The 16,473-nt window shown below is 29.6% G+C and overlaps 1 protein-coding gene and 1 long non-coding RNA gene across 2 annotated transcripts in view; one reads left to right on the top strand and one right to left on the bottom strand.

The window, feature by feature from the left end:
- The first annotated feature begins 698 nt into the window (after positions 1-698).
- LOC148282795 (lysophospholipid acyltransferase 5-like) lies at positions 699-9,986 on the top strand. The gene is made up of 2 exons (XM_088224538.1): positions 699-3,075; positions 3,302-9,986. The coding sequence occupies exons 1-2, from the start codon at positions 2,277-2,279 to the stop codon at positions 3,907-3,909; spliced, it is 1,407 nt and encodes a 468-aa protein (XP_088080664.1). The 5' UTR covers positions 699-2,276; the 3' UTR covers positions 3,910-9,986.
- LOC148282794 (uncharacterized) overlaps positions 7,292-16,473 on the bottom strand; it is a 43,259-nt gene continuing 34,077 nt past the window's right edge. Inside the window, exon 2 of the long non-coding RNA XR_015822020.1 lies at positions 7,292-11,054. This is a non-coding gene — a long non-coding RNA (uncharacterized LOC148282794). The remainder of the gene's footprint in view (positions 11,055-16,473) is intronic.

The raw sequence follows: 16,473 nt of genomic DNA, 5'->3' as shown, positions 1-16,473 counted from the left end.
AAACCTTTTTTTGTGTCAATGTTCACAGCACAAATGCTATATATAAACAAAAACAAATTATTTACAATAAGCAATATAGTATTCTATTACAAAAGTATAAAATAATACAAAAATAGCATACATATTAAACATGCGATACATTATAAGTTAACATACTTAGTTAAATGCAAATAAAGATAACGCACTAAATTAGAAATACCAAAAAATATAAATCTTGATTTGTAAATATTGTTGCAATGTCTTGATATTGAATACGCTAGGTATAATACAAACTTTCCTGGGTTAAAAATTCAGGGGTTTACAATAATTTTAGAAAAAAAAGAGGCAAAAAAAGCTTATTTTAAACATTAAAAAAATTAATTTTAAAAATCAAGTCATACGTATAAATATATATTTAATTCACTAATTTGCTAATTCTCATAAACGTTTAAAATACTGTGTGAAAAACTTCTTTGAGTCACCGTGTGGTAACCTGAGGTTACCTTAGGTTAACTTAAGGTAATCTGAGTTAACCTCAGGAAATCTATGGTTAACCTTATGAAATCTGAGGTTAGGAAAAGATCGCCTGATAATCACCGTCTCTTAACATCTCAATAAAAATATATGTGTGTCCTGCTTAGTGATATAATTATATTACGTCTCTTTCTTTTAAATTACTGTTTTATATATTTCTCTCATGGTATTATTCTCTCTTTTTTTTTGGAACCATTAAATATATTATGAGTGCTTGGTTATTGATTCAAAGCTACAGTATTGTGCGAATTAACGGAATAACAGTTTTTTTTACATGTTTTACGTATAACAACACTCATATGTAAATTTGACACTTGTGTAGCGCCAAAATTATGAATTTGAGTTGATTAATTCTTTAAAAGCTTATACTGCTGTTTGTTGGTGTGCTATTTGTTGTTTTTTTTTTACACTTTCTCAATAAAAAACTAATTTTATGCATTGCTTGCATATTAAATAGTGTTTTCGAGTTTAAAAACTAACTGTGGCTCATATTGATCAAACGGTGAAATATTCAGTGAAGAAGATGTTTTGGGGCTGTTTTTCGTATATGAAGACCGGATCTTTGATACCAATAGAAGGAATGATGAAAAGCCTAAAGTAAAAATCTCTATTGGAGCAAGATTTGGGTACGGAACTGAGTAAATGTTGTCCTAATGGTGTGGCTGTATTTCAACAGGACTGAGTTCCTTGTCACATATCGAAGTTTATGCTTAAGTATATCAATGATAAAACGATAACTCTTTTAGTCTGGCCAGAAAATATACCTGACTTCAACCCTATAGAAAGTTTGTGGACGATTCGTAAATCAAGAATACGAAAATTGGACTGCACCACCGAAATAAAGATGATAGAAGCTGTGCTGATATTCAGATGTGGTTTCGAGATAACAGAATCAAACAACATTGCCAAAGTTTAATTGATTATATACCAAAACATGTTCAAGCCGTTATAAAAGCAAAATAAGAAGGAGAACATACATCCTATTAAATAAAAAATATTTGATGAATACAGGGAATTTTATTCCATAAATTCGCAAATTACAGTATAACCTTTAAATTCATTTCAACAGAGAGGGAAAACATTTTTGAAAAGGTAATATGGAAGTCTCCGTGGTGTAGTGGTCAAGACGCTTGACTCACGCACGGAAGGTTCCGGGTTCGATTCCCGGTGAGAACACAAAAATTTAAAAAATGTGATTTTTCTCAAGCCTGGGTGCTCTGTGATGTAATTCACCACTGTAATTAGGCCTCCTGGCCTGTTGTGGTGCAAAAAAAAAAATGTAAAAAAATGTAAAATGTAAAAATGTAAATGTCTAGGCATTTACAGGACTTATGACCTGTCATTGGCTGATTCAAGTGGCCACTTTACACACTGTGTAATTAGACTTCTAAATTCCCTTCTCAAAAATGTTGAAATGAATTTAAATATAAATGACTCCCTAGGGAGGGAATCCAGCCGGTCTGCAAGCATTTGGACATACTCAAACATTGTTACAGTATAACCGTTCAATCTTTAAATAATATTGTATCGAATTACTCGCTATCGAAATATTGTTTTTTACCAAACTAAGCAACAAGCCGGGTCATTACATATGTTTAAAATATATGGACTGTTATCTACTTAGCTGATAGACAGAGCAGAATAACAAAGTCTCAAGTCACTCCAATTCAGTTTGTCTGTGATTGTGGTTAGGGTCAGCGACACTCGATCGACGGTGTCCCGCATTACGATTCGGTTATATTAATAAATAATAAACACATGAAATGGAACCAATCAAATTTTTATCAGGTATCACAGGGGCGTCAGACCCTGCATTAAGACTGTTAATATCGATTCTTCTATCATATCCAATCTCGTGGTTTTATACATGTTACGTTCGCTCTAAAACCGTGAATCCAAAAAATGTCTTCCTCGCCGCGAGTGGTATAGTGATTGGATTATTTAATTTTGGTTTTGGTGTGCGTCATAGTGTTTACGCCGTGTTGTTTAGTTATGGATCCTCGTGGGTGTTAGGTCCAACAAAAATAAATGTGATCTTGAACTTAATCTTCCACATGGGTTATCTTATAATTGGATATTGGACAAATGATTTTGATTCGTACGAAATAACGTGGACTATGCCGCACTGCGTACTTACTTTGAGGTTAATCGGGTTATCTCAAGACTTGTGGGATGGAGCTCAAGACTATGAATCATTATCCAGTGCAAACAAGAAATCGGCCATTCGTTCCAGACTTCAAATACTCGAACTGTTTGCCTACGCGTTTTTTCCCGCAAGTTATTTAGTAGGCCCCCAATTCTCTCTGAAGAGACTGAAAGACTTTGTAAATGAAAAATTTGAGAACAATTTGAAACCTTCTAAATTGGTTGCCGGCTCACAGCGTGGATTGGTTGGGTTGTGTTACTTAATCGCGTATCAAATTGGAAATGCTTATTTAGATGAATCATACTTCCTTACGCAGGCGTTTATGGATTCCTCTATATTGTGGAAACATTTTATCTTAGCAGCTTGGCTTAAAATATTCTTCATGAAATACATATCGTGCTGGCTGCTGACAGAAGGTGTGCTAATATTTGTGATTGTGAGATAACATATACTCGTATTCATAAATTGATCACACACGATAATTTTATTGATTAACAAATATACATTTTATCAGTTGATTCGTGGTAAAAGATTCAATTTTAGTCAAACTATTAAAATTTAAAAATTTTCCATTTAAACAATTGACAATTTAAGAAATGTTTTACGTATCTTTTATTCACCAGCGTTACTCATATTTTTCAGGTGCCTGCATCACGTTCGGACTAGCGTACAATGGCCAATCGGATGATGAAACAGCTGTTTGGGACGGTTGTCGTAATATAAACCTCGGTATATACGAAGGAATAATACGATTCGGACAGTATGTAGATTGCTTCAATGTCAACACAAACGCTTGGGTAGCTCAATACGTCTACAAGAGAATGGCCTTCCTCGGTAATCGAGTAGTCAGTCAAGCAATTACACTGATATTCCTTGCTGTTTGGCATGGACTCCATAGCGGATATTACATGGCTTTCTTCATGCAGTTTACTATGATTCTCTTAGAAAAAGACTTGGAAAAAATCTTGTATAGCAACAAAGCTTTTACACGTATATCCCAATATAAAGCATTTATAATAGTTTCACTAATTGTTCGTAAAATTTATGTATCAGTTTTTATCGGTTACGCCATAATTCCTTTTGCTCTACTTAGTTTTAGTAAATGGTGGCTTGTTTATAAGTCTCTTTACTTTTCGGGATTTGTTTTGTTTTTCCCGTGGGCTTTTGTATATAAACCTTTTGTGAAAAATATTTTTGGTTCAAAAAAATCTAAAGAAATATCAAATTTAAAAGAAAAAAAATTAACTTAGAAATTCAAAATTAAATCTTGTGATTGTATTTTTATACTTTTAAAATAAAAAAAAATAAACAAAGGAAATATTTTGTCTTGCCCAATGTGTAACTTTTGTATTTATATGCAAATATTTTATGTTATGTCTGGTATTTGATGATTATAATAGTATATTTATCAAATCTCTGAAGTGTAAAAATTTAAAATGATTGACTGTCTCTCCCTCGGCGAATAAACGTTTATTCACTTAGGCCAAGTAGCCAAGTAGGACAATTTTAAGCCGCCCTCTCCCTTTGAAACTTATCAGATAAACAGTTTTAAATTAAGTGAAAAGGCAGAAACATTTAAGGTGGCCCCGACTCTGATATAACCTTCCTTCCTCTTTCCTTATCCCATACAAATTAATTAAGTGCTTTAAAATGTGATAAAAAGCTTCCCTTCACTTCAATTTAATCTAATCAAGATTTCTACTTCACGATTACGTAGATTTGAAAAAATAGTCTTCCTCTTGATTTTTTAGACTTCGTCCATGATTTTCTTAAACTTTTAGTATTGAACATAAAATGATTTTTCCACTCTAGTTGATTAGTGAAAGATAATTCGATAAAACTTTTTTTTTTGTTTTTGACCTATGCAGTATTATGATTACGTCGAAAAAAGTAGAGTTATAGTCCCCTAGTATATGAATAAAAAACAACATTTTTATTATTAACTCTTAAAAGACTGTGGTAAATAATCCCTTTGCACGCTGTAATCGTGTAACTACAAGTAAAAGACGGAATATTCTAAAGTTCAGACATTAAAAAAAAGCATGGAGACATATTGTTTAGTAATTCTTTTTCCATAATTTATGCAAATTAACATGTGATTTGGCTCTGTTATGGCAAAATAAATTTAAAATCCTAAATACACCGCTCATATTACGCGCGTGTGTACCTTGTAACTGTCATCAACCAACTGAATATGTTTTACATAACATCCATCACATAACAGCTTTTCTGTCTTCCTTGTTATGAGTTCCATATTCATGCTCTCTCGTATACAGATATGATGCTGAATTAGCGGACATTAATTCTTTGCGTAGCAAGGATAAATATTTTTTGTATTAACATCCAGCATAGTTATACAAATTTTACCTTCCAAATCCGGTTTTAAAATATCAATTTGAAGATTACAAAAAATACGAGTTCATCATTTGAAAAAATAAGAGAGATGTATTAAGTCTTGTATTCTATGTCGACTAGTGTGGCATCACAGCCACGCAAGAGCATTTGCTTGGGCAAATGGATGTCCAGGCTTTTGGCCAAAAATAGGATGCTTTAAAGATTACGTGACCCACTGCATCATTTACTATGACTCTGTAAATTGTTAACAGTAGACTCAAAATAAGGAGTCAATAAAATAAATTGATCATTTAATGGGGTGCATATAGTCAACTTTCAGAAGATTGCAATTTTGCAATCTTCCGAAAGTTCCGATTGAATTTTTAGAATATTATTATAACATTTAATGAAATTTACATTTTCTGACATATTTCATACTCTTAAAAGATTCCAAACAAAGTATTTTGCTTGAATATCTGTGGTAACTTTTTAGTTTCGAAAAGTATTTAAGTTTGATTACTTAAAAGTAAAATTCAAGACTATGTTTTTACTCAATGTTGTTAAAATAGGTATAAAGATGAAAATTTTAGCACCCCTGCATTAAACGTTTAAAAAAAAACAATTAATTTTGTACCATAGTTTATATTCTTTGTTGTATTTTGAAACAGAACACTTCTTATTCCAGGGTGATTAAACGACTTCTAATTCTAAAATTCATTATATCAAGTTGTTGTATTTATTTTAAAATAATATTTTTTAGTACTTAGATTCTCAAGAAACAAATTGCAAGAAAAAAAACTTATTTCAAACTATTCCATACAATAAAATAATGTGAATTTCTTTTTTTTTTAATTGATTAAAAAAAAGTTTTTTGAATAAGTTTTACAGTCAAAAAAATTTCATCAAAATTAAATTGGGACTTACCCGTGTGAATCTTTTGTGAGTCACCAGCTTCCACTGAGCAACCCAATTTTTATTAAAAAAAGTTAATGGTACAACTTCAAACGTACTAGAGTCAACAAAAGTTAACTGAAACGGTCAAAATGGTTTATTGTCTCTCATTGCCTAAAAATAAAGTATTTATTCTGGACAAAAAGTTTTGTATACTTAGAATAGAGTTTCAAGTTTTATCTCAAACATCATTAAATTGTTTAATTAATGAGGAATAATCTCTTATTAATCGAATTCATTATTAAATTCTAGAAAAAATGTTCATAAAAACAATACATATTTCATTTTAAATATTTCCTTATTATTCTATAAACAGCCTACGAAGAATTTAATTACTGACAAATAACAGCAATGGAGAATCTCTTTGAAAGGGGGAATTAGAAAAAAAATATGTCTTAAAAGACTGTGGTAATTTTTTTTTTGCGAGCGTAGATGCACATCATGCCTTAATCAAAAGACGAAATATTCTAAAGTTTAGAAATTTGAAAAAAAAAAACATGAATACATGCTGTGTAATATTTTTTTTCATTATTCATGAAAATCGTAAAATTATTTTGGCCTGTTACAGCAAAAAAAAAAACACAGATACAGCGCTCATTTTACGTGCTTGCGTCCCCCGTTTTTGTCAATAACCATTTGAATCTGTCTCAAACAAACACTAGCCACAGAACAGCGTCTCAGATTTATTGCTGTATTGATCAACGACCGCTTTTACCGCTCACGCGAAATTATCATTATATTTTTTAATTAGTTTCAACCAAAGGTATGTCTTTATTTGTATTTTATTTATGTAATTTCTGTGTTTTTTCTAATCATTCATAAATAAAATAATATATGAACAGGGAAAAATTTAAAAATGGTTGTGATATAAAAGTATGATTGGCGGAGGGGGGGGGGGGTGGATTTTTAAACTCAATTTATTCCAGAAGTTTATTTATATGATTGTATTTAAAATGATTAACCGGTTTTGTAACTTTTATTACATGTTTTATTTTATACTTTCCTTACCTACCTACTTCTTAAAAAAAATACAAAAATATTTAAGTAAATGAAACTGGCGACTAGGAATTATTTTTATTTTTAAAAACCAGTTGGGATAATTCAAATTGTGAATATGGGACTGTGACCAACCTTTCTCATATAATTTCCCAAGGGGATAAAAATATAAGTGCACAACGATACACCGAGGAGATGAGAGTATCCGATCTCCTAACCTGAACGTTTGGTCACTTTTTCGGAGCATAAAACGGGAAATTTTATTCATGACTTTTTGTCACAAACATAAAAAGGCAAATGATATTTTGTAAAAAATATATATCACACAAAAATATAAATGTCTTATTTGGGTTTTTCTGTGAAATGATATGAATGGGAAAAATGGTGCATGTACCTAAATGATATTAGATAGCAAGAGACAAAGTTTTTTAAAAAAAAAAACTGTTTATAAATAAAACAAACAAAAAATCATCCCTTTAAGAGCAAGCAGAGATGATAGAAAGCCATATTTCTGTCATTGCTTATAAATTTGGTTTCCTCTACATTCACAAATCTTTTCATGCACGCACGCCAATAATTATGACTTTTCAAAAGTCCATCATAAAATATGTGCTGGATTTGGATGTTCCGTGTCTTTCTCGGTCGTCCTCGTTTTCTGCATCTATCAACATTCGCATTTGCGTTCTTTCGCTCTTCGTGTCCAAACCAACGCAGAACTCCTTTCTTAATTTTATCGATAGTGCTGATCTCAGCCTTACCCAATATACGGATCTCGACATTTGCGCACCCATCGTACATAGCATTTCAACAGCATTCAATCTACTTGAATCTTTGTTTTTTCAATAAAATAAAATAATTTAAACCATTAAATCTTGACAGGTATTCATTAGATATTTGTAATAAAATGTATTTTTAATCAGGAAATATCAAAGACTAAGTATTTACAGAGCCAACAACCAATTGTTGGCTATTTTGAGTGATCACGTTACAAATTGCGTCACATTGACTATTGTGCCTATGTTTAAATTTTCCATATTTTATAATTATCACAAATGAGTTAAAACTTTTATTTATTTAAGTGAAATTATGTTCATAAAATGAATCAAAACAAGTTTATTTTTAACAGATTATTTTGAATTTTTCTACCGGCTGGTTTCAAAGCTATACAATAGGGTGGACCGATATTTTTTTTTCTGAATTTTGAAATGAAAGAGTTCTAAAAAGTTACCGTTTGGATTATCAGAATGCAAAAAAATATTTGATACTACTTTTGGCTCTTTAACCAGAGCTTGAAGTTTTCCAAAAATCATTTTTTTAGCGCTAACCCGGCTCTCATTATGTATTTAAGTAAGAAAATTAGTATTATTCAATTTTATAATGTGCATTCAACCTTATTTAATAAGCATCTAAGGGCGTGAGTTGCACTTCGTTTTGTAATAAATGGGTAGCATTGTTTTAATGAGCCATTGTTTTCGAATCAGTTCCGGGAGTGTAAACTTTTTTCGTTTCGGTAGTTTTTAAAACGTGTTTGAATTTGTAATGTAATTAAGCTATATCTTTAATTTAAAAAAAATAGTTTTATCTTCAATGTGATCCAAAATGCAACTTTTTAGACTCCTTTCACTTTGATGTTAAAAAAAATAAAAAAACTTCACACATCATTGGCTTCTTTATTGGTGGGTAGAAAAAAAAGGTTAAAGACAAATCTGTTTTCATTTATTTTATTTTAATAAGTAATCACAAAGTTGGTGCTTCAAATATAAAATTAAGATATTTTTTTTTTTTTTCGAAAGTCTGACTGACAGATTGACCACGCAATCCCATCGTAGCACACTATATCAAAAAATTATCACCTTACGTTAAATATGTACGCTATAAAATGGAAAACCGTTTTTTTAATTTAATCACTGTTTTTCTGGAAAGGGTGACATTATTTGCAGCAGTAATCTAGTTACATTTGCAATTTTCGAATAAAAACGTTTGAAGGAGCGAAGGGTTATGAATTTTCAAGTCTCACTTCACGTGTGAACGCTGGTTATAAAAATGTATGTGTTTTAAAAACTTGGAAAGTTTTAAGTGCTTCAATTAAATGTTATAAATTAATTCAAGGATTTAACGTACGTCAGGTTGAGTATTTATTACTGGGAAATAAAGCTCATGATTAAAGCCGTTAGTGTAACATTAAAAAATTAAGGATTCTAAAACGATAAATTCATGTTAAAGTCCCCTTTATCACTTAGGAAAGTAGTCGTTGCTTCTATAAGTGTTACAACACTTACTTTATTAATATCCCTAGTTAATTATCCTATAATTTATTATTCTATCCCTTAAACATACATACAAATTTTTTCTCTTGTCTATGAAGCCATTATTTCAGTTTATGATCAATGATTAACAAAAATGTTGTAATGGTGACATGTCACTTGTAAAATATACGTTATTTAGTAATATTTTCAAAAGTAGGTTATTTTACAATAATGTGTCAATTACTTAAACACTGGTTCAACCAACAAAATAACAAAGCTATTATTGATTGATCTAAAATATCACTTATTATTTATGTTATTACAATATAAGTACATAAATTACCCGTCTTATAACAATATCATGATATTTTTTGTATTTAAATGAATTAACTACAACTATTTATTTACTATTTTTTGTATTTTAATCCTAATGGATTATTGAATTCATTTAAAATACTACATTTATAAAATAATATATACTCTGTTGTTGACGAAAATATCTGTATCATCTTTTCAAAAGATTGATTTGTTTCGTTTCGTCTGGTAATTTATTGTATAACTTTAGTTTATTAGTCTCGGTTGTCATTGTCTGGTTTTAAAATGTTGTTTGTGATATTGTTTTAATATTCCCGTATTCTGTCCATGTTTATTACAGTTTTTTTTAAGTTTTCGTTATTTGTCTTCAATAGTATTAGTGGCTTTCATAAATAAACTTTACAGAATTCTAGCTAAATAAATTTTGTAACATTAAATGGTTTTTAAATAATTTCTTTAGTTGGTGTTAGATATAGGAGATCATATATTAACTTAAATATTGTATTTTGCTGTCGTTGTAGTCTATTTATGTCATTTTGTTTTCCCCATAGTCTTGCATATAACATATTTGGATTTTACGTAGACTTCGTACATTTTTTTTCCGTTATTCGAATAAAATTTCAGATTTAAATAAACACAACAGATAAAATATTTCAAAAAAAACAATTTTCGTAAATTTTGACAAAAACAAACTTTATGTGATTTTATTTATCCACTAATTATTTATAAGTTTACATCAATGGCACAAGTCTCAACTGCTTGGTATTTAAGTCCTGTTTTAAGTTAGAATAAATAATAAAGAATATATAGGTGAACAAAAATTTAAGCATTTAAACCATCTAAGTGAATATTTAAAAAAAAAAGTTTTCCAATTCGAAAATGCCTTCGCAGATTTTTTTATTACTGTTCTGTGTTTTCGTTCCAAAGATTACTATCATTACTCGCTATCTGATGATTTTAAAAATTAAAATAAAGTTGAAAAATAATATGATTATTTACAAAAAAACGAAAAATCCCCAAGTTTCTAGCTTACGTAATAAGGATATTATTAATATAACAAGCGTGGGTCGTATTTTACTGTCGGTCAAACAAAAGGTAACCTCTTAAGGTTGTTTAGCAAAAAATGGGGATTTTAAAACACAACGCTATAAAAACTATACCTATTTTATAATAGATTATACTAAATAACTAAAAAAAAAAACGTTCTTCCTACTACGAGAAGTGTCTTCTTTTCACATTGTTTTTTTATGTCCTTAGTAGGAATAGTTTTCTTAGAATCACCGTTTTTTCCTTTGTTTTGTTGAAATCTAAACGTTTTAACTATTTAAACCTTTGTTACCAAAATATATAAGAGGAGAAAAATACACTATTTTATAACTGCCATTTATAAAAAAAGAAACCTAAAACACCAAAATTTAACAAACCAATGCATTTTACCTAAATAATTAAAAACGTATTTATTAAATAAATATACTAAATACCATATTTTTTTCAGACAAATATTACTCACCAAATATTTTAACCACGCATCTGTGATGGCGAATGTTTGCACCCTAAAACAATAAATAAATAAACAAATTAAACTTAGGTAAACAAGTCATGCTGAAATTTTTTTAGCTTTAGGTGCCATTTTCAACGAGTAAATAACCCTTTTCAATAAAATAGGAATCAAGTCGTCGTAGAGTACAGTTTGAATCTCGGACCTTTTGATCCGTTAGTCCGCAACTAGCCATGGAACCACGACCCGGTACAATTCAGTTTGGTGATAAAAAAAATACATTGTAAGTTGACTATGTAAAGTTTGGAATTTGGACCTCAAGTATGGCAGGCAATCGTACAAATACCACAGTCAATATATTTAAATAAATGATACGTGTTCTTTAATCATCTACTACATATATGTTTTTGATTGAGATAAATTTAATTAGTTCTACTCGGTACAAAACATGTAATCTATTATTTCTAATCCCTTAAAGAAGATACAGAGGGTGTAGGCCGATAATATATATCACAGATTATTGGCGAAGAGAACAAATCGATGGATTATGTGGATTCACTTCCGCCAGGCCTTTCTAAATAATAATACCAAAACTTAATTTCTGATTGTAATTAAGGAATGGTATTTAACTGTGTGTTCATTGATTAAAAACCATTTTAATAGAGACAAAAAGACATATTTAAGAGATAAATATGACTGTCTGTAATAGTACAGACATACAGTTTTTTTAATTCAATTTGAACGGTCACTTTACAAACTTTTTAATATTAACAATTAAGAACGTTTTTTTTTTAAACACGATGTAAAAGGCGTTTGGTTTTAAAAAATAAATTAAAGCAAATACTGAAGTGCATCGATTGCCTGAAAAAACGCACTAAAATACGCTAAAAACTGACAAAAATATCAAAGTCTTTCACGATAGAATATTGTGTTTTAAAAAAACTATATTTTGTCGTGCATATAACCCCTAATTTCAATAATTTATATAAAGTGCTAATGAAATAAAAATAAAAACTATTAAGTTGAAATTAAATAACATTTAGGTTAAAAAAAATAGAACAAAGATTGTTTACGTTATTTGATGCGAATCACAATAAAACCCTATCTTGACAAACAACCCTTATTACAAAGTAGGTATTTATTTGAAAATTATCTAGCGGACAAAAAAAGAATTTGTGTTTATTTTGTATATTACAAATGTTAATAGTAATATATCTCTACAATTAGGATAAACTTTTCAAAATTCAAATAATAAATTTACTATTTATAGAAAAATAAAAAGTATTGGAATGATAGAAAAAATACCAACACGATAAATTGGACTGTTTATCAAATTATTTTATCATTATAAATAGTATGCTGACACACGTAAAATAAAACTAAAAATAAAACAAAAGGTAGTTATCACGACAATGAAACAAATGCATAAAAAATGTATGTCGTATAATTTTAGTATTTAAAAAACAAAAACCAACTTATTTTCGTTTTTTTACACTTTTGTTGCAAAAAATCAATTTGATCTTTTGGACACGAAACCATAGTCCGATATCAAAATTGTCATTAACATTTCAACCAATAGTTTATAATAACAATGGCAAAATTTCACTCGAAAACATGACAGGCATTTTTAATATTTTGTGCATGAAAAGTAAAACTGATGTTATGTTCGCAAAACACTAATGCATTATATGTATATATTTTGTAACTAAACCTTTGGACTATCACGAAATAATACATTTTTTAATCTTATTGTAAAAAACAAAACTGTCAATTTGAAATCAACTGCAATATATTACAAAGTTTCACTAGAATCTTCGTTAATTTACAAAGTACGCGCAGTGCAAAAAGGTGTGATTGCATCAAAGCGCAAAAAAATGCAAGATGCACGTGAAAAAGTCAACTTGATAATAAGCCACTTAACCCATTTAAACGGAGCAGTTATACGCTTCTCATACCAAGTAGGTGAATTATCTCAAACAAACAAAAAAATACGAGAATATTTACCACTTAGTATAAAGGGCAAAAGTTAAGATCTATTTCAACGGATATAATCAAGACTTGAAATGTGTATTGTTACGTGGTGGTGTTACTTTCTTTTTCATTCAGCACACTTTGGACTAGGATTAGCGGTAACTCTCTCCACGTAGATAAATGTTTATAATGATTGACGCAAATTCTATATTGGTGTCAATTTCAATAATTTCAAGTTTCTTTAATTTCAAATAAAAACTCCAAGTTCAAGGTACTCTCTTTCACAAGTTAATAAAAATATAAAATATGAGTTTAAAGGCAACAGTTGGATAAAAATCATATCTTAACCAAATCAAAATTACCTGCAGCTTTTGTAGGATACTTCCTGCTGTAAATTGTCCATTACAATTTCATACCGCTTTATAAGGTAAGTCACAAAATTTACTTTTAAAATATTTCATTCATTGTCAACCTCTTCTAGGCACGAATTATTATTAACTGAAGTCTTAACCATAGTAACAAGTAAAACACTTACAAAAAATACCTATTTTCAGTAGTCATAGAGAAAAAACAAAAGAGAATTGCAATGGTATATTCTTAGAGTATGGTATATTTGAGGTGTGGAATAGTAATTTGGTGAAAATCTGAATGCACTGTTTTTAAGGTATTCTTTTACAATTTCACTTCATATAAACTTAAATAAAAATATCAAAAAATCGATTGAGCAATACTGTTTCGATTTGTTTACATTTTCGTTTAAATTAAACGGATTCATATATAGCTAATAACTGTATCTTTTTTATTCTACGAGATCTCGCCGAACTCAGTAAAATCTGGTCGCAAATACTGTAACAATCGAATGCCCAAATACCTCATCAATAAAATACTAGTAAATAGAAAAATCATAAGCATGTAATCAGAAATAGGGATTTGATAAGGCTATCATTTAACAAAAAAGTATAAACCCGAAAGAAGATTATGTTTAAAGGTTTAAAAATGTATTATGAGATGCTTGAATGTTTGAAGTATGAAGAAAGTTTGAATAAATTTTAAAAAAATGTTTCATTTACTGCAAGATGATATGAATACAGTTTTCATTAACATATCTGAATAAATTAGTTCATATACTTATTGTAATATAAACTAACTAAAGAAATACATTTGAATATATATATATATATATATATATATATATTTTAATGATTATTTGGAATTATTATAATTTCTATCATATTTTTTTGTTCTAAGAATTTATATATAATTTATATTATACACAGTTTTGTATTATGGTAAATTTTTTAGTTGATTTCTTTCATTTTTTATTAAAAACTGATATTTTGGGCGTATTAACTTCTGCCTCTGATAATTTTATCAACGTTGATCAGATCGCAAAGGAAGATTTTATTCAAATTAGCTGCCGTTATGATTAATATTACAAAATACTTATTCGAGTTTGAATAATGACTTCAATCTGAAGAGATATATCAGGAGTGACCTCCAAAAGACGGATTGGAGTAAAATATTTTGTCAGCACGCGAGTGAAGATCTCAGGAAACCAAATTTCCTAATCTTTCAATTCGCCTACACATTTCCTGCACGATTTCGATTGTTCCCTCAATGCGAACAGATAAACCCACAGTCATTATTTCTTATAAAAAAATCCTAAAGGTGTCAAGAGAAGAGATAATAATACTATTTGACCTTAAGTCTCAGAGTTCGTAGGATATTATCTGTTATATTTTATCGATAATATTAATTTCAGACATAAATTAAATAATAAAACACGTGAAAAAAGTGAGTCTTATAACTGAAATGATTTTAATTTAACAATAATAGTTCATTAATTTATAATATCGTAAATGTACGTTATTCTTTAAAAATAACCAAGTAAACATGTTTACAATACATTTTTAAATATCTCGTGGGTAACAGCTTGCTAGCTAAATACCTCACAAAACATCTGATGACTTAAGAATTCTTAAAGGCGCCCACGTACAAAAAACATCGATAAGATTCTTATCGCCAAACTAAAAAAAACGCGAAAGAGTTTTCTGTAATCTGTGCCGCGATTATGTACATATCGAAACGGTACACTTAAATTCTGTTCTATCTCTATCTACTTTGGTATGTTCTACCGACTTGTCATCTCGACGTCTTATGATCGAATCCGACCAATGAATGACCCCAAAAATGTAGTCCAGATTCTTTACTTCAATTGAAAATAGTTCTAAATTATATTTTAAATAGGCTTCTGTGATAAAAAGTGCCCACTTGAAAGCGTTTACAATCTCATACAAATATCAATTCAAGCAAAAAATGCTCGCTTGAACATGATTTTTACAAAACTTTAGACAAATAGCAAGACGGTATGCATAACGATCATCTGTATTTATCTACCGAGCGATTATAAAGCTGTTTTTATAACTTCTCGATACGTACACTCAGGAAGATAGTCAAACGGATGGGAAAAATATGGTTACCAAATATTATTTTACAGGGGCAACATTTAATGCCTACACCCTCTCGTATGTTCATAGTGCAGAATCAATTCATGAATCTAGGCGCTCGTTTTTAAAACTGACTTATGTTGGAATTCAATTCGACTTCAAAATTTAGTTATTTCTTTCTCATATTTTAAATAAACTTTAAGGGAAAAAGTTCCAACCTCAAAACGATTGAAAATGTAAACAAATCGTAAGGAGAGGAAATTTCTAGGTGGAATATTTTTTTTCATACTTTTAATGCGTAGGTATGCGTATCAAGAGGTACTTGACCCATCGGACCCATCAAAATATAACGATGGGAGGATTGGTAGTATCTTCGTAATCACTCAAGAGAATTTATTTTTACCTTTGACGTCATAATGAAGCTATGTCACCTTAATGCGTAAATATTTGTACCGCAACGTACGCTTCCCCTTGTTACATATCGATGTATCTACTCAAAACTTGAACGGGGGGGGGTCGGTAGTGTATCTTCGTAATCGTGGGAATTTATCTTCAACTGTACCGTCATGGTGAATGTATGACGTTCTTAACTTCCCATCATAATTGCGACCCAGGTAGAAAAAATTAGGAAGTAAATAAATTATCCAGTAATAGGATTGAATTTGTTGTCAATTTGACAATATTGATTTTGCGTCACCGACGCCTTTATTTTAACTTTTAATGTTTACACCACTAAGGTAATGTACAATTTCAAACACTACGTCACATTTGAAACGATATATTTTCGTAAGTTTTTAACAGTTTTATAGTTTTGTGTTATTTTAAAGATAAAAGACTCAATAATTTCGACACTGTTGTGGCATTACTCTGTACAAATATGAAATTCATATTTAATGATTCGTAACAATGTGTTTCTTGCAAAGACTAAAAGTGTATTGACATTCGTGGTAGTATTGAAGTGAATTGTTTCACGTGCAATGCTAACTGCAATGATAAAATGTGTGACTGTAATGGCGTTTCTCGATACTATTTTCCGACCAGTGGACACTGGTCGCT

This window comes from Micrasema longulum, unplaced genomic scaffold, assembly GCF_059751315.1.
Source record: "Micrasema longulum isolate JH-2025_06_02 unplaced genomic scaffold, ASM5975131v1 h1tg000293l, whole genome shotgun sequence".
Taxonomy (NCBI): domain Eukaryota; kingdom Metazoa; phylum Arthropoda; class Insecta; order Trichoptera; family Brachycentridae; genus Micrasema; species Micrasema longulum.
Note: the sequence above shows the minus strand (reverse complement) of the source record. Positions and strands in the feature narration are given on the sequence as shown.

Bases quoted from the DNA above. Each gene is read 5' to 3' on its own strand.
- LOC148282795 (XM_088224538.1), top strand. From the start codon at position 2,277: ATGGAACCAATCAAATTTTTATCAGGTATCACAGGGGCGTCAGACCCT. The intron at 3,076-3,301 runs GTGTGCTAATAT...CATATTTTTCAG, and splicing joins GTGCTGGCTGCTGACAGAAG to GTGCCTGCATCACGTTCGGA.